The sequence below is a fragment of the Oncorhynchus tshawytscha genome, linkage group LG34 (genome assembly GCF_018296145.1).
Source record: "Oncorhynchus tshawytscha isolate Ot180627B linkage group LG34, Otsh_v2.0, whole genome shotgun sequence".
Classification (NCBI taxonomy): domain Eukaryota; kingdom Metazoa; phylum Chordata; class Actinopteri; order Salmoniformes; family Salmonidae; genus Oncorhynchus; species Oncorhynchus tshawytscha.
In genome coordinates this window covers 4,534,644-4,556,939 of record NC_056462.1, presented here as the reverse complement: position 1 = coordinate 4,556,939, position 22,296 = coordinate 4,534,644, and the positions used below count along the sequence as shown (strand labels likewise).

Below are 22,296 nucleotides of genomic sequence, written 5' to 3'. Positions count from 1 at the left end.
TTCGGTCGAGTTTACTAGACTATTTTATATATACAGCTGCAGACTGTGAATGTGTAGTCTTTATCTTCTTCACTGTTAAAAGTTTCAGAGTTTCTAACCATTTCGTACCTTTCAGCTAACGCTAGCCGTGTACTGGTCTTGTAGAGTCTAACCATTTGTGACGTCCGGCTTACCGTCCACCTGCTTGGTCTAATGTACATTTTGTTAGGAGGGGTTTTATGCACCCTGGTAAAAGGGGGCGTTCCATAATGCCGACGTAATGTCTGTGCTCACGTGGGTGTGGTCACTGACAGGGTATAACTTTTATATGAAACACATTTCTCATTTAGAAGGCTGACATCACATTTCCTCTTCTCACAAATAGTTTCATATTTAATCCTGTAAGTTCCACAACATTTGGATGTAAATCTGACAACTGGTAAATATACGCATTCAGAGATACAGTTATGTTGTCATACCATCCTTAATGAGATCCCAAAACAACAACAGATATTGGTCTGAGACAATGCAACTGTCTGACCAAGCAGAGGAAGTGAGGAAGATACACCACTTCATTTGACCTGCATCTGTTGTTCAGGCAAACATTTCCTACATTTATAAAACACTATCAATGGTAATTAATAAACGTTGTGCACAACATGTTTTGACTTTGACAAGGAGAATGACCTCACCCCATTAAAACCTAAATACCTGCATGTGAGTGTCCGTTTCTCCTCTTAAGATATATTGCAAGACCAACAAGTCCTGAAGCAACCAAAACGCAGATTACAGCAATAATAAGAGAACCTCGAGTCCTCTCATCACCATCTAATAAAAAAATTTAATTAAAACATTGCGTTTCATAAAATGAGCTCTACCATACTTATTGTTTCATATAGAAGTTGGTATTGTCTGGATGTCTGCAATATAACATTTTAATATTGTACATGTTTTTTTACCTTTCACCTTAGAGGGATCACGCTCTATACAGGAATGTGGAACAACAGCGGTCTCCTTGCTGACTGGGTTGGCAGCCTCACATCTGTAAGAGTCTCTGTTCTGTTCATCCAACTTGAGAGGTATAGAGAGGGTGATGTGGTCAGGGCTGCTGGTCTGGTTGAGTATCTCCCCTCCTTTGTACCAGGACAGGGTCACCTCTCTCCCGTTCTCCACAGAACACACAACACTACAGGAGATGTTATCGTGAACAGTCACCTGAGGTTTGGACAGAACATCTGGAAGGCAAAATGAAATATGAATTAGTGAAATGGAATTTCTTTTAAGTGGCAAAGAGCAGTTAAATCACTTTTTGGACATATAAATTAATGATATGGAATCATTGAGTCTTGATGAATACAACTTAACGCCACATGAGCTTGATTTACACCAGTGTTTGTAAACAAAGAAATTGCAAACAAAAGCTATGGTCTCATAACATGGTTAAAACCATACTTTTTATATAACGGCAGATCAGGCCTTGCATCCATAGCTCTATGAGTTTGGGGGTGGTTTAATTTCTCCAGGCCCTCTGCTTTTTAACCAAACCAATAAAGTGACCACTTTAGTGTTGTTTCTACTGCTTGATTGCAGCTGTAATGATTTTGTCATTTACAGCACACACACACTTACAGTACACAGTCAGCTGAAATGTATGTCTCATCTTCTCTTCAGCATCTCCATTCTCCACAGTATAAACCCCAGAATCGTCTATTTGTAGGTCTGACAAAGTGAAGACTCCCGTAACATTGTTCCAGTGAAGGCGGTTTTTAAATCTCTTCTCAAGGTTTGTATTACTTTGTTTACCAGGGTACACCTGTGCAATATTGCCAAGGTCTCCATAAAGTAAATTTCCAGATGTCAACACCCTTTCTGGAAAATAGAAAAACGTTCCCACGATGCCTTTCACCTGCCGAGTCTCTGGCTGTTCTGAATGCTGGGCTGAGCAGAGTACTGTGGAGAGAAAGAGACACCCAACATCAAAGCATTGACTTAAATATCATAGTTCTCTAACATACTGTCGCAACTTAGTTTCTCGATTGCTTGAGAATGTCCAAACAGAAGTCACTTTTCCCCCAAATTTTTTTTTACATGCAGCCCCAAGCTGAAACACGTTTAACGTAGACACAGGGAGTCCGGAAGCAAATGCAGTTAATTAACAAAGCACATGGAACAATACAAAGAGAAGCATAAAAATATGGAAACAGGAACAATATTGCCTGGTGAGTGATGACAACAGAGTGCTATATACAGGGGAAGTAGTCAGGGAGGTGATGAAGTACCAGGTGTGCCTAATGAGGCGCAGGTCTGCGTAATAATTTGCCAGGACTGGTGGTTAGTATTCCGGTGATGCCAGCGCAGGAGTAGACATGACAACGCTGGCCAAAACAATTTGCAATAAAGCATTAAGACCAGCGGCAGTCTTAGCATGTAAATCTTGGTGGGGCAAAATGTTATGCAAGACCCTAATGTACACAATACATTAATGACACTATAAATGGCAACAAGTGGGGCACACAAACTATTAGGGCCTACATAAAGCCGTCCCATCAGCAGAGCTCTCTTTTCAGCACCATGGATTGAATCCTTACCATTGCTACACCTGGCTATCAGCGAAACAATTCAGCCTGCTTTACTGCCTTTAAAAAAAAACATAGCTGGTATGGCTAACTTCCCTAAACAAATTTGGTTTCTATTGACAATTGAGATGCACAAACTATGACATAAGGGAACGATAATGGATATGAGGCATTCCATAATATCAATAGACAAAGAGCGAGCGATGACGGACATAGTCAATATAACTGTTCAGCACTTTTGAAATGTACAGCAACAATTCCTAACAATGGGCTGCTTTTACAGTATTTACCCTGTACACCAAGTAAGAACTGTAGGATAAATAAAGGGGCATAAAGACAATGAAACATCCTACAATATTAGATTGACATCTCAAAAACAGGTTACATGTGCAGCACCACCAGGTCAGAACAGTAACCTTAAGCAAAATGAAGAGGTGAAAAAAAACCAAATTATTAGGGTGAACACCTTACTACACTTAGTATAACTTTGTGTACTGTAGCCATCTCCCTTACATATTACAATTTATGCAGCAGCATACAAGACATTTTTGGACTCCTTGGCTTGTGATGTGCTCACTGAAACATGAATGTGGCACAGTGGTTTCATCATCAGTCTGGCATTCTCTGGATTTATGGTGGGAACTCAGGAAGAATTTTTTTTATCAGCCACTCCATTGAATAGCAGGCTAATGTTATCGGTTGCTTTGCACTGCACCACTGATTCCTTCCAAACGACTCATTGTATAAGGGCACAGGGTGAAACCGATGCATACAAGGGAGGCAGATGGTTTGAGTCTGATATTTACTATAATCCAAGGGGCAGGCCAGAGAATGGTCACAGACAGGCAAAATATCATAACGAGGTACAGAGTGGCAGGCAGGCTCAGAGTCAAGGCAGGCAAGCTCAGAGTCAAAGGTCAAAAACGGGAGGACTAGCAAAAGAGCGATTGTCACGTCCTGACCTTAGTTCCTGTTTTACATCTCTATTTTGGTTTGGTCAGGTGAGGTGTGAGTTGGGGTGGGCATTCTATGTTTTTCATTCTTGTTTTGTTCTGTGTGTTGTATGTCTGTGTTTGGCCTGGTATGGTTCCCAATCAGAGGCAGCTGTCAATCGTTGTCTCTGATTGAGAACCATACTTAGGTAGCCTGTTCCCACCTGTGTTTGTGGGTAGTTATTTTTAGTTTAGTGTGTGTTGCACCTGACGGAGCTGTTTCGGTTGTTCTTTTGTTGCTTGTTTGATAGTGTTCAGTTTTACCATTAAAATGATGAACTCTTACCACACTGCACCTTGGTCCTCACCTACTTCCATAAACAGCCGTTACAGCGATTAGAAAAAGGAGCAAAGAAAAACACGCTGGTTGACAAGACAAACTGGCAACAGACAAACAGGGAACATCGGAATAAATACCCAGGGACTATTGGGGAAAACGGGTGACACCTTGAGGTGGGTGGTGACAATCACAAAAACAGGTGAACCAGATCAGGGCGTGACACATTGTTGAATTTGGGATTTCCAACTTGTGTAATCTTTGTCCAATAGCCGATGAGCACCGATATGTTTTATCTATAATTTATCTTCATTATTTCTCTTAATATGACAATTAGGATTTTACAGATTGTCTCCTTGATTTGATGACTGCTAGCTAAGATTTTGAAAGTAAGATGTTGACATGATCAGTCCAATCCAAGCCACTGTAGATAAAATTACGTCAAATCAAGTTCTGTGACCAATGACCTTGAGCCTTCTGGAAGGGGACTTGTAATCTAAGTCTATGGCAGGACCCAAATGGCTCACATTCTTGATGTCTACTCTTACTAAAGGTGGGTGACGTAGTGTCCCCATGAGTGACAGAACACTGAGCCAATCATGGTCAAATGCTCCTATTTTCTGCTGGCCTTCCCCACCAAAGCACTGAGCTAGGCTGAAACACATGCATTTTGGAGATTCCTATTTGTACGTAACTTTATTAACTCAATATACATTTTTTACACTTTTTGCAAACTGATGTGACATGTATTAATACAAAAATAATATGCAAAAAGGCAACCCCCACACAAAAAAAAAATCTGTAAAAATATTTTTTTCAAAAATATGGGGCTCCTGAATGACGGGTCGCTACTGATTAAGACTCAACATGAACTATTCGAAATAAAATCAACAACCTCAACACGTATTATCTAATGAAAAGTTCACTCACTCGTCACACAAAGGCGCAATAAATGCTGACTACAACTATCAATATACCCTTACATGGTTAACCCTCTTTCATATTTCTGTGACATTTGTTAATATAATTATACTATGCACCATAAGACAACTAAACATACAACAGCATGGGCTGTATTATTTTTTCCTGAAATAATTTGACCAAAAATGACCAATGCAGAAAGAATGTCACTCAAGAACATGAATATCCAGACTCTAATATTTTATTTGACCTTTTTCCATGTTGTCCTTCACAAATTCAATGATGCTGTACAGTATATACAGAGAATAAAAATAAAATAAACCTAGCTAACAAATCACTGCAAAAACAAAGAAATTCAACAACATAAATACAGTATACCACATTCATCTCCATTCGTTCTTGTCGATCAGTCCACATGTTTTCTTCAACATCACCCTGGTTGTTTTCCCTTGCAATGCAGAGAAGAAATAGCCTTGTATCTTTATACCTCTCCTCTTCCTCGGTCCATTCTTGCAAACAGCAATTCAGAGGTGAGTGACCTCTTTAACGCATGAATAAGGACGGATTGCTGATTGAACAATTGTGCAAAACAGTTTTGCACACGTGTAGACCAGGTTCACATTAATTCATTTATATCAGCTGTGACCAAATGTTTTAATTTTGTTTGACCTGATTTACTCAACTGAATTTTGCCTGTTGAGATTTGTGTTTACTGTTTTGCAAAAAATAGCTTAGTATTTGTTGAAAGCCTTTACAGTTTTGCAAGGAATAACTGTTTTGCTCATTAGGTTATGATGTAGATAATTGTCATTAAAAGTGTCTTAGCAATCGAGAAACTGTAAAGGCCTGATGTGATATTGACGGATAGGAAAGAAATGGCAGGACTGGTAGTTCTATGAATATGTTTGCGCACACTTATAGGAGAACCATTTTGGGTTCTATGTAGAGCCTCCTGTGGTAAGGGTTCCCTGAAACCGAAAACGGTTCTTCTAGACAGCACCTTTAAAAAAAAAAAAGTGTACACACTGAAATTAAGTTCACATGGAAATAAAGACTCTCAGCAGATTCTTCTTCTGCTGTTAATGGCACAATCACTGAAATGCCATCATTGTAAAAAAAAAAATCACAATCCTTTATTACTTTATTTTTGTGTATCTTCATGGGAAATCCCATTGAAATCAAAACCTATCCAAAACCTATTTTGCAAGAGAGCCCTGCATGTACACAAATTATACAAAATGTACAACCTGAAGGCACAAAAGTGCCTTTTCAAACTCAGGAGGCTGAAATAATTTGGTTTGTCACCGAAAACCCGCACTAACTTTTACAGGTTCACAATTGAGAGCATCCTGTTGGGCTGTATCACCGCCTGGTACGGCAATTGCACCGCCCACAACCGCAGGGCTTTCCAGAGGGTGGTGCGGTCTGCACAACGCATCACAGGGGGGCAAACGACCTGCCCTCCAGGACACCTGATGTCACAGGGAGGCAAAAAAGATCATCAAGGACAATAACCAACCGAGCCACTGCCTGTTCACCCTGCTTCCATCCAGAAGGTGAGGTCAGTACAGGTGCATCAAAGCTGGGACAGACAAACTTGATGATTGAGTTGGAGGCGTGCATGGCCACGCAGTCGTGGGTGAACAGGGAGTACAGGAGAGGGCTCAGAATGCACCCTTGTGGAGCCCCAGTGTTGAGGATCAGTGGGGTGGAGATGTTGTTACCTACTCTCACCACCTGGGGGCGGCACGTCAGGAACTCCAGTACCCAGTTGCACAGGGCGGGGTCGAGACCCAGGGTCTCGAGCTTGATGACAAGTTGAGGGTACTATGGTGTTAAATGCTGAGCTGTAGTCGATGAACAGCATTCTCACGTAGGTATTCCTCTTGTCCAGATGGGTTAGGGCATTGTGCAGTGTTGTTACGATTGCGTTGTCTGTGGACCTATTGGGGCGGTAAGTAAATTGGAGTGGGTCTAGGGTGTCAGGTAGGGTGGAGGTGAAATGGTCCTTGACTAGTCTCTCAAAGCGCTTCATGATGACAGAAGTGAGTGCTACGGGGCAGTAGTTATTTAGCTCAGTTACCTTAGCTTTCTTGGGAACAGGAACAATGGTGGCCCTCTTGAAGCATGAGGGGACAGCAGACTGGGATAAGGATTGATTGAATATGTTCGTAAACATACCAGCCAGCTGGTCTGCGCATGCTCTGAGGACGCAGCTGGGGATGCCGTCTGGGCCTGCAGCCTTGCGAGGGTTAACACATTCAAATGTTTTACTCACGTCGGCTGCAGTGAAGGAGAGTCTGCAGGTTTTGGTAGTGTGCCGTGTCAGGGGCACTGTATTGCCACTTTAATAAATGGAACACTAGTTTAATTACTTTAGATATTACCTGTTAGATACTGCTGCACGGTCGAATCTAGAAGCATAAGCATTTTGCTACACTCGCAATAACATCTGCTAACCATGTGTATGTGACCAACACAATTTGATTTGAATTAAAGGTATACAAAGGCACCAGAGCATCATGGTGCAGAGAGCTCTGCAGATCATTCAATACATGGGGCGCAAATGTATTTCATGCAGATTTACCTAATTCTGTAGTGATCAATGGGACATCTATGGGACATTAGGATACGTACCTTATAGATAAGGGCAGGAAAGGGTGCTCTCGAGCGGCTAGATTTTCTTCTGCTTCTTGTGATGTATTGTTGTCTCTACCTTCTTGCCCTTTGTGCTGTTGTCTGTGCCCAATCATGTTTGTACCATGGTTTGTGCTGCTAACATGTTGTGTTGCTACCATGTTGTTGTCATGTTGTGTTGCTACTATGCTATGTGGTTGTCTAACATCTCTCTTTATTTAGTGTTGTGGTATCTCTTGTAATGATGTGTGTTTTGTCCTATATTTGTATGTTTAATTTTTATTTATCCCAGCCCCAGTCCCGTCAAGAGGCCTTTTGCCTTCTAGTACTGTAGGCCGTTATTGTAAATAAGAATTTCTTCTTAACTGACTTGCCTAGTTAAATAAAAGGTCAAATAAAAATAGCATCGAGGTCCGGTAACTCGTAGGTCTGTAATTGAACAATGAGGTAAGGTATGACAGAAGTTTGCACAAGAGGGCTTTATAAACAAAAAGAGAGCAGTGTATTGATCTACAAGACTTAGGTGAGGGCCAGCTTACTTTCTGATATGGAATGTAATGATTTGTAATGAACCCGTCACCCATAATACAGCGAAGTGTGCTATTCTAAACTGCATCTAATGGTTTCAGTGTAGTGGTAGTTGCATTCATATAAACGGTGTCACCGTAGTCTAGTAATTGCAGGAAAGTTGACTGAATTATCTGCTTTCTGCTGTTCAAGGAGAGGCATGATCTATTACAAAAAAGAAGCCCATTTTTATTCTCAACTTCTTAACTAACTCATCCATATTCTTTTTAAAATATAACGTTTTGGCAATACAGATGCCCAGATATTTATAAGCGAGACACGATCAACACGGGCACTATCCAATGTACATATGCATATATCATAAGATACATTTTTAGGTGAATTGGAAAACATCACGAACTTGGTTTTAAATTCAAAAAGTGTTCATTTCAGTTCAACAAAGGCAGATCACAGCTCTGAAAAAGTCTGGTTAACAGTGGGGTAATAAATAGCATGCAAAAAATTGTCATCTGCATACAGGCGTATGTTAATTTTTTGCAGATAGACAATTATTTACATAACCAGTAAAAATGACAGAATCTAAAATCAACCCCTGTGGGACACCTTTCGTAATATCAAGGAAACACGATTTAACAATATCAGACAACACTGTGTCCTCTGTCAGGTAGATTATAAACCAGAGCTGCAGGAAAATGTGTGTTGAGACAGCATGCCCAAGTAGTTTTCAATCTGGTGTGGCGGCGCCGCCACATCGATTGCGTTTATACATACAGTTGAAGTTGGAAACCTTAGCCAAATACATTTAATCTTAGTTTCACAATTTCTGATATTTAATCCTAGTAAGAATTCCCTGTTTTAGGTCAGTTAGGATCACCACTTTATTTTAAGAATGTGAAAATGTCTTTCATCACATTCCCAGTGAGTCAGACTTTTATATACACTCATTTAGTATTTGGTAGCATTGCCTTTGAATTGTTTATCTTGGGTCAAACGTTTCGGGTAGCCGTCCAGAAGCTTCCCACAATAGGTTGGGTGAATTTTGGCCCATTACTCCTGACAGAGCTGGTGTAACTGAGTCAGGTGTATAGGCCTCCTTGCTCGCACATGCTTTTTCAGTACTACCCACGAATATTCTATATGTTTGGGGTCAGAGCTTTGTGATGGCCACTCCAATACCTTGACTTTGTTGTCCTTAAGCCATTTTGCCACAAATTTGGATGTATGCTTGGGGTCATTGTCTATTTGGAAGACCCATTTGTGACCAAGCTTTAACTTCTTGACTGATGTCTTGAGATGTTGCTTCACTATATCCACAATTTTCCATCCTCATGATAGCATCTATTTTGTGAAGTGCACCAGTCCCTCCTGCAGCAAAGCACCCCCACAACATGATGCTGCCACCACCGTGCTTCACGGTTGGGATGGTGTTCCTTGGCTTGCAAGCATCCCCCTCTTTCCTCCAAACATAAGCATGGTCATTATAGCCAAACAGTTCTATTTTGTTTCATCAGACTAGAGGACATTTCTCCAAAAAGTACGATCTTTGTCCCCATGTGCAGTTGCAAACTGTAGTCTGGCTTTTTCTATGGCGTGCAAATGATGTCACTTAACCTATCAGATGTTTCCAAAGCCATGACATGATTTTCTGGAATTTTCCACGCTGTTTAAAGGCAAAGTCAACTTAGTGTATGTAAACTTCTGACCCACTGGAATTGTGATACAGTTAATTTTTTGTCTGTAAACAATTGGAAACATTACTTGTGTCATGCACAAAGTAGATGTCCTAACCGACTTACTAAAACTATAGTTTGTTGACAATACATGTGGAGAGGTTGAAAAATTAGTTTTAATAAACTTCCGATTTCAATTGTAGTTCTCTAGTTGCCTCTTTGATCACGTCCTGTACATTTCAGATTTTCCAGATATATACTCAGCCATTTGTAGGTGTTTAGTTCTGTATTGCCTGAATTGTAAAGTTGTTAAACTTGGGTATTTGAATTGGGTAGCTGGAATTGAACCAGTCACTGATATTGGGTAAATGAGGGACGTCTGTTGAAATCAGAAGAAGGGTTGCATACAAAATGCTGTGCAGGCCTGGCTGGCTGGCTGCCTAAGCACGGAGTACACAAAGCATTGCACCCCCCCTCACCCTTTTGCCCTCAGAACAGCCTCAATTTGTTGGGCATGGCCTCTACAAGGTGTCAAAAGCTTTCCACGGGGATGCTGGCCCATGTTGACTCCAATGCGTCCCACAGTTGTGTCAAGTTGGTTGGATGTACTTTCGGTGGTGGACCATTCTTTATACGCACGGGAAACTGCCAGGCCCAGCCAATCAGAATGAGTTTTCCCCCGCAAAATACCTTTAATACAGACAGAAATGGTGCCGGAGAAAAAGGCTGACGTTTTACACGTCCCAAACCGATTTGTGTTTCTTTGTTCGTTTATTTGGGTTGTTTGTAACTTATTTTGTACATAATGTTGCCTTCTGGACATCAGGACTGCGATTACTTACCACGGACTGGCAGAATCCTTTTTTTCCTTTAACGAGTCTGACGAGCCTTACGCAAATGATATACTGCTTTCTCGGGAACAGGCCCAGATCCCTGTGATTTGCGTGAAGAGGAAATGGGGCCAGAGGGCAGCCTGCTTTCTGAGAATACGTAGGCGATCAAATAAACCCCCAATTCCTTCCATTTTGTGAGCAAACGTGCAATCTTTGGAGAATAAAATCGATGACCTACTGGTTGGTTATACGCTGTACTGGCAAGATAGGACAGCAATGTCTGGTAAGACAAGGGGCGGCAGTCTATGTATTTTTGTAAATAACAGCTGGTGCACGATATCTATGGAAGTCTGGAGCTATTGCTCGCCTGAGGTAGAGTATCTCATGATAAGCTGTAGACCACACTATCTACCTAGAGTTTTCATCTATTTTTCGTAGCTGTTCACATACCACCACAGACTGGGGCTGGCACTAAGGCAGCATTGAATGAGCTCTATTGCGCCAGAAGCAAACAAGAAAACGCTCACCAGGAGGCGGCGCTCCTAGTAACCAGGGAATTTACTGCAGGGAAAGTTAAATCCGTTTTACAAAATTTCTATCATGTTAAATGTGCAACCAGAGGGAAATAAACTCTGGACCACCTTTACTCCACACACAGAGTGTCACGACTTCTGCCGGAGTCGTTGCCTCTCCTTGTTCGGGCGGTGCTCGGCGTTCGACGTCACCGGTCTTCTAGCCATCATTGATCCTTTTTTCATTTTCCATTGGTGTTGTCTTGTCTTCCCACACACCTGTTGTCAATCCCATTCATTACCTGTTGTGTATTTAACCCTCTGTTTCCCCTCATGTCTTTGTCAGAGATTGTTATTGTCAGTGTAGTGTGATTGTTTGTATAGGTGCGCGTCGGGTCCTCGTACCCATGTGTTGTGTTTATGTACATAGAGTGTTGTGGAGCATACTCCGTGGACTTTATTAAAAGACTCCATTTTACACTCCATTTGACTCTCCTGCGCCTGACTTCCCTGCCACCTATTACACCTATGCATGACACAGAGACACATACAGAGCTCTCCCTCGCCCTCCATTTGGCAAATCCGACCATAATTCTATCCTCCTGAGTCCTGCTTACAAGCAAAAATTAAAGCAGGTAGCACCAGTAACTAGATCAATAAAAAAGTGGTCAGATGAAGCAGATGCTAAGCTACAGGACTCTTGCTAGCACAGACTGGAATATGTTACAGGATTCCTCCGAGGGCATTTAAGAGTACACCACATAAGTCATTGGCTTCATCAAAAAGTGCATTGATGACGTCGTCCCCACAGTATCCGTATGTACATTCCCCAACCAGAAACCATGGATACAGACATCTGTACTGAGCTAAAGGCTAGAGCTGCCACTTTCAAGGAGCGGGACTCTAACCCGGAAGCTTATAAGATATCCCGCTATGCCCTCTGACAAACCAAAACACAGGCAAAGGGTCAATACAGGACTAAGATCAAATCGTACTACACCGGCTCTGACGCTCGTCGGATGTGGCACGGCTTGCAAACCAATACAGGCTACAAATGGGAAGCACAGCCGAGAGCTGCCCAGTGGCACGAGCCTAACAGACTAAATTACTTATATGCTCACTTCCAGGCAAATAACACTGAAATATACATGAGAGCACCAGCTGTTCTGGAAGACTGCCTGGACAAAAGGAACACCTATGTGAGAATGCTATTCATTGACTACAGCTCAGTGTTCAACGCCATAGTGCCCTCAAAGCTCATTAATAAGCTAAGGACCTTGGGACTAAACACCTCCCTCTGCAACTGGATCCTGGCCGCCCCGCAGGTGATAATGGTATGTAACAACACATCGCATGCTCAGTCCCCTCCTGTACTCCCTGTTCACTCATGACTGCACGACCAGGCACGACTCCAACACCATCATTAAGTTTGCAGATGGCACAACCGTGATCACCGACAACAACGAGACAGCCTATAGGGAGGAGGTCAGAGACCTGGCCGTGTGGTGCCAGGATATACACCTCTCGCTCAACGTGATCAAGACAAAAGGAGATGATTGTGGACTACAGTAAAAAGAGGACTGAGCACGCCCCATTCTAATTGATGGACTGCAGTGGAGCAGGTTGAGAGCTTCAAGTTCCTTGGTGTCCACATCACCAACAAACGAACATGGTTCAAGCACACCAAGACAGTTGTGACGAGGGCATGACAAAAACCTATTCCCCCTCAGGAGACTGAAAAGCTTTGGCATGGGTCCTCAGATCCTCAAAAGGTTCTACAGCTGCACCATCGAGAGCATCCTAAATGGTTGCATCACTGCCTCCGACCGCAAGGCTGTATATAACCTCGCTATTGTTATTTTAATATTATTTTTATTTTGTAAGTATTTTTCTCAAAACTGCATTGTTGGTTAGGGGCTTATAAGTAAGCATTTCACTAAGGTCTACACCTGTTGTATTCGGCGCATGTGACAAACACAATTTGATTTGATGTTGTAGAACTATCCCAAAGATGATCAATAGAAACAGGATGCACTTGAGCTCTATTTTGATTCTCGTAGCAAAGGGCCTGAATACTTATGGAAATCATTGTAAATCGAAGGTAAGATACATTTACTGTAACACAGTTCACTTATCCTGTACGTGTCCCTCAAAAATAGCTGTTTCTGTCTAACTTATTCTGTGTGCATTCATCCTCTCACTTCATATTCTCCAGAGAATCTTTGAATGTTGATGGAGCAGAGATCAATGTTAGTGAGAGAAAGTAGGTTGGTTGAAATTGAAACCAAATGGGCTAGTAACCCAACACTGTTTGGAAGCCTTTGGAATCTCCCTGATATAAAGCTTGTCTGCGGGTGACTGAACTCAGGAATACGTTTGGGAGGAGCAGCCAGATCGTGGGAGGGTTTGGGGCCTGTATGGGGTAACCAGAGATCCGTGTGCGTATGTTGTGTCAGCTAACTCAGCCAGGTGAAACCTTGAAGATTATACTTGTTAGGGGTGGGTGGGATAAACAAGCTGTGTGGGTGGATGAAATGTTCCTTGGCAAAGATCATCAACTGTTTTAACGTTTAAATTCATAATTTACCCTGGCCACAATCAGACATACAGTGCTGGGGGCCCCAGGACCGAGTTTGGGAAACCCTCCTCTAGATGAGAGAATGATATTGCAGCTTATCTATTGATCATATTTTCAAACAGCCTATGAAATATGATGCAATAGATAGTTTTCCATTCTATCTGAAGGCCTGCGTATCAGGCCAGGGTATTATGTAGATTACAATGAAGGTTACTGAATGTTAATGTCCATCAGAGAGAGTGGTAAATGATAGTTCATGTGTCAAGACAAATAAATGCAGTTCAAAAGAAAATGCTATAAAAAGTCCAGCTGCTACATCTTTTCAATACTGTATTTGAAAGTTATTACACATGTTTCCTCTATCAGATCAGAGTAGCATGCCTCTTTCTGTAAGCATGGTGTGGTCCTGATAGAAATGTGTTGTATAGAACTGTACAGACACCTCTTCTGTACATCACTCTGCAAGGTTCTTTGAATAAGGCCCTGATGTTAGTCTCAACAACAGCCTTGTTGTTGCTATATCTCAAGTAAAGCCACACAAATACATGTATCAAAATGAACGTGTCAACATACATGGATTCCATCAACCCCCACAATACACCCATATTGTCTGTCTGTGTGTGTGCGTGTGCATGTACGCCTCTATCGCCATCTATGTCAGCATATGGTTATTACTTATTTGTTCTCTCTGAGGTCAGTAACCTATGTGTCAGTCGCTGTCATTCTCACTTGCTTATATGGGAGATGTGGTACCTCCCTCTATCTCCGCAAATTGGATGCAGTCTATTGGAGTGCCATCCGTTTTGTCACCAAGCCCCATATACCACCCACCACTGTGACCTGTATGCTCTAATCGGCTGGCCCTCGCTACATATTCGTCGCCAGACCCACTGGCTCCAGGTCATCTTTAAGTCTTTGCTAGGTAAAGCTCTGCCTTACCTCAGCTAACTGGTCACGATAACACCCACCCGTTGCACACGCTCCAGCAGGTATATCTCACTGGTCATCCCCAAAGCAAACACCTCTTTTGGCCGCCTTTCCTTCCAGTTCTCTGCTGCCAGTGACTGGTACGAATTGCAAAAATCACTTAAGCTGGAGACTTATATTTCCCTCACTAACTTTAAACATCAGCTATCTGAGCAGCTAACCGATCGTTGCAGCTGTACATAGCCCATCTGTAAATAGCCCATTCAATCTACCTACCTCATCCCCATATTGTTTTTATTTACTTTTTTGCATACCAGTATTTCTACTTGCACATCATCATCTGCACATCTATCACTCCAGTGTGAATTTGCTAAATTGTAATTACTTCGCTACTATGGCCTATTTATTGCCTTACTTCCTAGACTTTCTTTTTTTCTATTGTGTTATTGACTGTACGCTTGTTTATTCCATGTGTAACTTTGTGTTGTTGTTTGTGTGGCACTGCTTTGCTTTATCTTGGCCAGGTTGTAGTTGTAAATGAGAACTTGTTCTCAACTATCCTACCTGGTTAAATAATGGTGAAATAAAAATAAATAAATATAAAAGCTCTGCACAGGTTCTCTCAAGCAAGAGAGCTGACACCAGAAATCATGCTCTCAGTCCCCTGCACCTACATTAGCAGACACTTACTCACAGTAAGTGCCTACAACTATAGTACAGTAGGTATGACAACATACAGTATCACAATCATTCCAAAATAACCACCATTAGCAAGTTCTGTGCTAGTAAAATATGTGCTAGTAAGCTAGTCAAATTATAGACCCCTGTGCCTAACTTTCAAGCTTAGTTTCCCCTGCTTTGAAAGGAAAATGAACAGAACTAAATGGCGGACAATGTTCTGGGGTCGGGGCAATAGGACGGCCACCCGCTACATATAAGCAGAATTTGCTTGAATCGTGTGGTAATAATGGTTTGCCAGGCTTAGCCCGAAACTGGAAAGTGTGTGGTTGCCATGCACAGGCAGTAGGGCAGACGGATGGGGTCTTAGTGTTTGAAATGTGTGAAAGTTTAAAGCAATCTTCCACTTGCTGTGAAATACATAACGACAAGCTCTCCAATAGCATCTTAATTGAAACCTGTACTGCAAGATCATTCTCTCATACCCCCTTTTTGTTAAAATGGGCTTATGATGAATGATGTTTATGGAGATGTGTAGTGAGGGTCTCTGTCTCTAAGCGAGACCGGATGTGGAGGAGCAACAGAGAGTATAGATGGAGGCATAGAGAAATATACACCATCTGACTAATAGCATCAACCACATGACCAAGGTGACAAACACCAAAAAACTGTTCAAACTAGATCCATTGAAAGTGTTAACATGTGGGGTTCTCAGTAGACCTATTGCCAAATGTAGTGTTGAATTATATAGATGTTAACCTTTTGAGGAAATGGTAAGTGCTTTAATTGTCTCTTTCCCATGGTGGAGGGGGGGGAGGGGATAAACCCTGCGATACGGGGAACAAAATAAGAGGAACAACTGAAAAGTGGAAATTAGAAAACAGGAAAAAGGAATACACATGCAAGATGCACAAAAGCCCTTTTCACACTGAACTGGAGGAAAGAATGCGGCAGTGTTGAATACTATCGTCTAAAAGGGGTTGGACTTTTAACGAAATCCACAAAGAAGGAAGTGGTACAGTGATCGTCTGGCGGTCAGTGAGTGTGAGCAAAACAGATGGCTAAAAAGTTGTGGGAAGCAGACATTACACACTACGTGTTGCTGTATAGTGCTCCCAAAAGTCCCTCAGAGCACAGCTCATCCTCTCTCTCGTAGTCCATAAAGTGCTTTAGGCTATAGCAGGAGCAACATATAGAATACAAAGGCAAAAAAAATGATAGAGAACTGTTATCAAGTGACACTGCTGTCCCCAAGCAAGAAATTAGAAACGGCTTATTCCTGGGAAAACAGAAGAGAGAACCACATAAGTCACATACTGCCCAAGAGAGGTTACCACGCAACCCTAGCATCAAAGATGGTTGCAAACTGTATAAGACTGAATGGTTGCATCCCTATAATCCTTATAATCCTTTCTATAATCTCTCTTTTCTACCGAAGTGTGCACTTGTTAATTTCCCACCATGGATTTAAAAGGAAATGACTGGTTTAGCCCTACACCAATCCAAAGCATTTACATTTGTGGGCAGTAGTAAACAAGTGCACACTTCAGGAAGTAGGAGATATTATTTGGAGGCATAATTACTCACATGACAGTGAATGGTCACTATAGCTCTGAAGTGTGTTCTCCTGTTATCCTCCGTCAGATCAGACCACAGACAGTCTCATGAGGCTTTATTCAGGCTGCTCTCCCTTTGTTAGCTTAGCATCGAATGCAGAGTTAGATGTCCTTTTGCAAGAATGTTCACTTCCAGCACAGGCAGTAGTCCCCGTCAATACAGGACCAGGGGTTTACTAATGACGTCTTACTTTCAACCCAATCTGCGTTACTTTGCTAGCAATGTTTACCGGAATACGCAGTAATATAAAGAAATACTTGCCGTGGTCTACCCACGCTACTGAAATGCGAGCAATAGAGAGACAATGCTTTGCTTCGGCCCACAAATATATATTGCAAATTTCTTAAAATCGTCTGGCCCAATATGTCCCAGCTCTTAGAAATTCAGTAATTCACCCTACACCGATCCTTACTCAGTACGCAACCCTGGAGGCAATCCTCTTAGTATCTTGTTTAAATGAAAACACACACAACAACAATAATCCTGCCCACAGCGTTTATTGGTGTATAACGTAATCTGCTACACATTTCATATAGACTGAATTCAACAGCAATGTCTAAATCTGTTTTAGGTTCCTCACACGGGGGCTCCAATATGTCATGACGAAACTTTCATTAATCTGATGACTAATTTATTTAATCCACTAACTATGTTTAATTGTTACCCGATTAAATGAATCATGTATAACAATTAACTCATTAGGAATTTGCGGCACCACGGAAGTTGTTTAACGAGTTACCGTCTCCCGAATTCAACTCTAGAAGATATAAGTTATATATCGATAAGTCACTTAATCATTACCTCATATCAGTCTCATTTTAAACAGTCGTAACTTTCTCGGATCATTCCGTACCACCCAAATTGGTTTAATTATTTATTTACTAGATAAATAATAACACAAAATACATATACACACTTACATGAGACAAAGGTCCCTAGTGGACTGTCAAGATATGAAGGCTTATTACAACATAACATTAGATGGAGAGGGGAAGAGAGATAGAGACAAAGGGACATTTATCGTGGATACATTCTAGGACTGTCCTCACATTAATCATATACAGTTAAAGTCGGAAGTTAACATACACTTAGGTGGGAGTCATTAAAAACTCGTTTTTCAACCACTCCACAAATTTCTTGTTAACAAACTATAGTTTTGACAAGTCGGTTAGGACATCTACTTTCTTTGTGCATGACACAAGTAATTTTTCCAACAATTGTTAACAGACAGATTATTTCACTAATAATTCACTGATTCACAATTCCAGTGGGTCCGAAGTTTACATACACTAAATTGACTGTGCCTTTAAACAGCTTGGAAAATTCCAGAAAATGGTGCCATGGCTTTAGAAGCTTCTGATAGACCAATTGACATTAGTTTTATACATCAACGCACTGATCATTTCCCACATTTAGATGTTAGAAATATTGTTCCAAAGTTCACTTTTTGGACGTTAAGAGTTTTTGAACAAAGACATTCCTTTGGTTCATACTTGAGTGCCAGAGAGTCCTATGCTACATAAAATGTATGACTCCCCCTCTTCTGTGGGTGAGAGAGGGCCTGATTATTTGCCAAGCTGATCTCAGCCACTGGATCCTCACGTGTAGTCATGACAATGTAAAGCTTTTTGCTTTCATGAAGAAAAAATAAATAAATAATTATATATATATGTGTGTTCTTCAGAAGGTTTTTGTGGGGCATTCAATGTGTTTTACAATTGGAACAGGTTACTCCAGTATATCTCTAGTGATAGATTGATAAAGCCATCACCTGCTGCACCTGCTGCTCCAGAATCAAACAGCCTATGAAATATGATGCAATCCATAAACAGAATGGAAAACTGCCTGAAGGCCCATAATAAAGAATCAGGTCAGGGGATTGTGTACATTCAAAATGAAGGTTACTGAATGTTAATATCCATGGAGAGAGAATGGTAAACGGTAGTTGTGTCAAGACAAATGCTGTAAAAACACCTGGCAGGATGGGGCCATTGGCTCACGCTGCTTACGCCAAATCCATACTCTGCCATCAGCATGACGCAACACGAACTGGGATTCGTCAGACCAGGTGATGTTTTTCCACTCTTCAGTTGTCCAGTGTTGGTGATTGTGTGTCCCTTTAGCCGCTTGTTTTTAACTGATAGGAGTGGAACCTAGTGTGGTCATCTGCTGCATGTTCCGAGATGCCATTCTGCACACCACTGTTGTCCTGCGCTGTTACTTGCCTGTTTGTGGCCCGCCTGTTAGCTTGCACAAGTCTTGTTATTCTCATTTGACCTCTCATCAACGAGCTGTTTTTGCACACAGGACTGCCACTGATAGATGTTTTTTGTTTGTCGCACCATTTTTGGTAAAGCCTAGACACTGTCATGCATGAAAAGCCAAGGAGCCAGGCCGTTTCAGAGATACTGGGAGCAGCGATCTGGCACCGATGATCATACCACACTCAGTCGCTTATGTCACTCATGTTGCCCATTCTAATTGTCGATCAAACACTAACGGAGTCTCTCGATGTCTGTCTGCCTGCTTTATATAGCAAGCCATGTGACTGTAGGAGCAAACCATTTTCATGAAGAGGATGGTGTACCAAATAAACTGGCCACTGAGTGTACATGTTTCTAAATGAACACATGTCAACATACATGGATTCCATCAACCTCCACAACACCCCCATATTATTGTGCACATGTGTGTCTGTGTGCTTCTCTATCGCCATCTATGACAGCGTGTGATTATCGCTTCTCTTCTTCCCTGTGAACAGTTCAAAATCAAATCAAGTTCAGTATATGTATTCACTTTTATTTTTACTTGCTTATAGGAGAGATGTGGTACCAACCTCCACATCTCTGTATAGTTATTTTCCCGCAAGATAGCTCACCTAACAAACCATGCTCTCCATTACCTGCACCCATATGTCATCTACATTTGTCATTTAAACAGAGCAATGTAAGACAACCAACCACACAGTATCACAATCATTTTAAAATAGCCAGGTTCTGTGTTAGTAAAATAACAGTAAAATTAAAGACTTGTACGCCTAACCTTTAACCTTAGTTTAACCTGTACAGAAAGGGAAATGAACAGAACAAAAACAATGGCCAATGTTCTGAGGTTAGAGGCAATAGGACGGCCACCTGCAGCACACAGCCAGCATTCGCTAACACTGAACCCAAACTGGCTGCGCAGTGTGGCATCGTGCATACATTTATTTTGTCCCCCTACACCAAAAGCGATCACTACACGCAGGTTAAAATATCAAAACAAACTCTGAACCAATGACAATTTGGGGACAGGTCGAAAAGCATTAAATATGTATGGCAATTTAGCTAGTTAGATTGCACTTGCTAGCAAATTTGTCCTATTTAGCTAGCTTGCTGTTGCTAGCTAATTTGTTCTGAGATATAAACATTGAGTTGTTATTTTACCTGAAAAGTACAAGGTCCTCTACCTTTAATCCACACATAAAAACGGCCAACCAAATCATTTCTAGTCATCTCTCCTCCTTCCAGCGTTTTTCATCTTTGAACTTATATGGTGATCGCATCTAAACTTTCATAGTATTACCACGACCACCTGCAAAACAGTTAGTCTTTCAATTACCCACGTCGGTATAACCAATTAGGAGATGGCACGTGGGTACCTGCTTCTATAAACCAATGAGGAGATGGGAGAGGCAGGACTTTCCGCGCGATCTGCGTCAGAAATAAAAAGGAGTTCTATTTTAGCCCTTGGCATCGCAGACGCTCGTTGGCGCGCGCGAGCAGTGTGGGTGCAATAATGGAATAACATGGATTTCTACATTTATTTTGTGACGCTCGCACACGCGACGTGTCCGGTCTGGTCAGCATGTTAGATGTTTCATGTCCTTTATGACTTCCAACTGTTACCTGTTTACGCAGGCAGCCCAATTCTGATATGTTGCCCAATTATTGATCAGAATATGGTTGTCTGTGAAAAACGCAGCTTTAGTGTTTGACACGTGTGAAGGCTTCAGGCTATCTTCCACTTGCTGTGAACTACACAACAACAAGCTCAACAATAGCATCTTAATGGAAATACATACTGCAAGAGCATTTGCTTATAAGCCAGTTTTTAGATACAAATGAGTATGATGAACTAAATTTATTTCAGCTCATGGAGATGAGGGTCTTTGTGTGTATTTTTCAATGTTGTACCTTACTTTGCAAGAAGTGGGCTGATAAAAATGCAACTTAATTGTTGTTGTTTCCATCCTAACATGTGTCGACTACAGCGGTGACCTGATCCTGGTGCTCCAGCTCAGAAAATTACATGTCCACCAAAAAAACAGCTTTTGTACAGATCTGACATTTATTAATTTCATTATGACTGTTATATGATTGAGTAGAGTTCATTGCACATACATACTGTATAGCACTGGTATTTATTTGTCAGTTGCATGCTGTGTGTATGTCTTTACTGTGATTTTCGATGTGTATTTTTTCATTGTGCTTGATGAAAATGCGATGTCATTAACATGTTTGAAAACCGTAATTAGTAGTATGTAAACAAGTAAATTAGTCAAATCGTCGCACCACATCCACTCCCTGAAATGTGGACTGCCAAACCTGTTGATCTCATGGGCATGTTAAAACGTGTGGATGAATGCTTTTATGTAGGTTTGTCCTACCTGTATCTCCGCTCTAGAGAGTCTCTGTTATGTTCTCCACTATTTACCAAACTGCATTAAAGCCTGATAAGAACACTACAGAAACCTTCCTAACCATATTGGACATAAGTGTCATAGTCATTAACTTATTCACTTTATTTTAACTTAGCGTATGTATTTGACACTATTGTATTTCAACCAGATACAGCATACAACTAACAGCATTCTGTAATTGATGCAGGGTTAAGATGTGGGTTTAGCAGAGAGGAATGTTCAACTCCATGAATTACAGAGAAAACTCTTTGGGAATGATCAGATAGGAGTAGTGATAAGACAATGAAAAAGCACACATAACAGGTAAGGTCAGACAGGGAAGGCATAGTTAGTAGTGTTGACCCTCCCTCCCTGTCTGCCATACTCTTTCTCTTTGCTCTTGTTTTCCAAATTAGGATGCAGGTGGGCTTAGCCGGGAGGGTTGTCAGCAATATGGGACACACCTGCAGTGTTGCCAACTTAGCGACTCAGTCGCTTACTCACCTTGTCCACTGTGTGTGTGCCTCTCAGTGACATAAGCTAAACATCTAGCTGGCTAGCTCATCATCTCTCAGTCTAAACTGCACACTCAAAAATACAGGAAGGAGTGGGAATCAAACCCTGAATTCAAAGGCTGGTTGAAGCCGTTTATTGGAGATGATACATGGGCATACTGCCTGTATTGGAAGGCTGATTTCTACGCCAAACTTAGTGATGTCATGTGTTTTTTTTACAACTGAAAAACATACTCAAAAGGCAAAGCCTTAACTGTTCCACCCAAAACAAGCTACCATTTATGGTTTTAAAAAAACGACTCTGCAAAAAAGGTTGAGGCCACCATGGCATTAGCTATCGCTGAACACTGTTCCATGCTGGCATGTGATCACATTGGAGAAGCATGTAGAGCTGCT

The 22,296-nt window shown here is 41.5% G+C and overlaps 1 protein-coding gene across 1 annotated transcript in view; it reads right to left on the bottom strand.

Moving 5' to 3' along the window:
- Window positions 1-22,296, bottom strand: part of LOC112231755 (leucine-rich repeats and immunoglobulin-like domains protein 1) — a 35,818-nt gene continuing 13,522 nt past the window's right edge. Inside the window, exons 2-4 of the mRNA XM_024398517.2 lie at window positions 1,609-1,929; window positions 939-1,214; window positions 1-807 (exon numbers count right to left, since the gene is read on the bottom strand). Of these exons, the coding sequence (XP_024254285.1) occupies window positions 683-807; window positions 939-1,214; window positions 1,609-1,929 (722 nt within the window). The 3' untranslated portion in view covers window positions 1-682. The remainder of the gene's footprint in view (window positions 808-938; window positions 1,215-1,608; window positions 1,930-22,296) is intronic.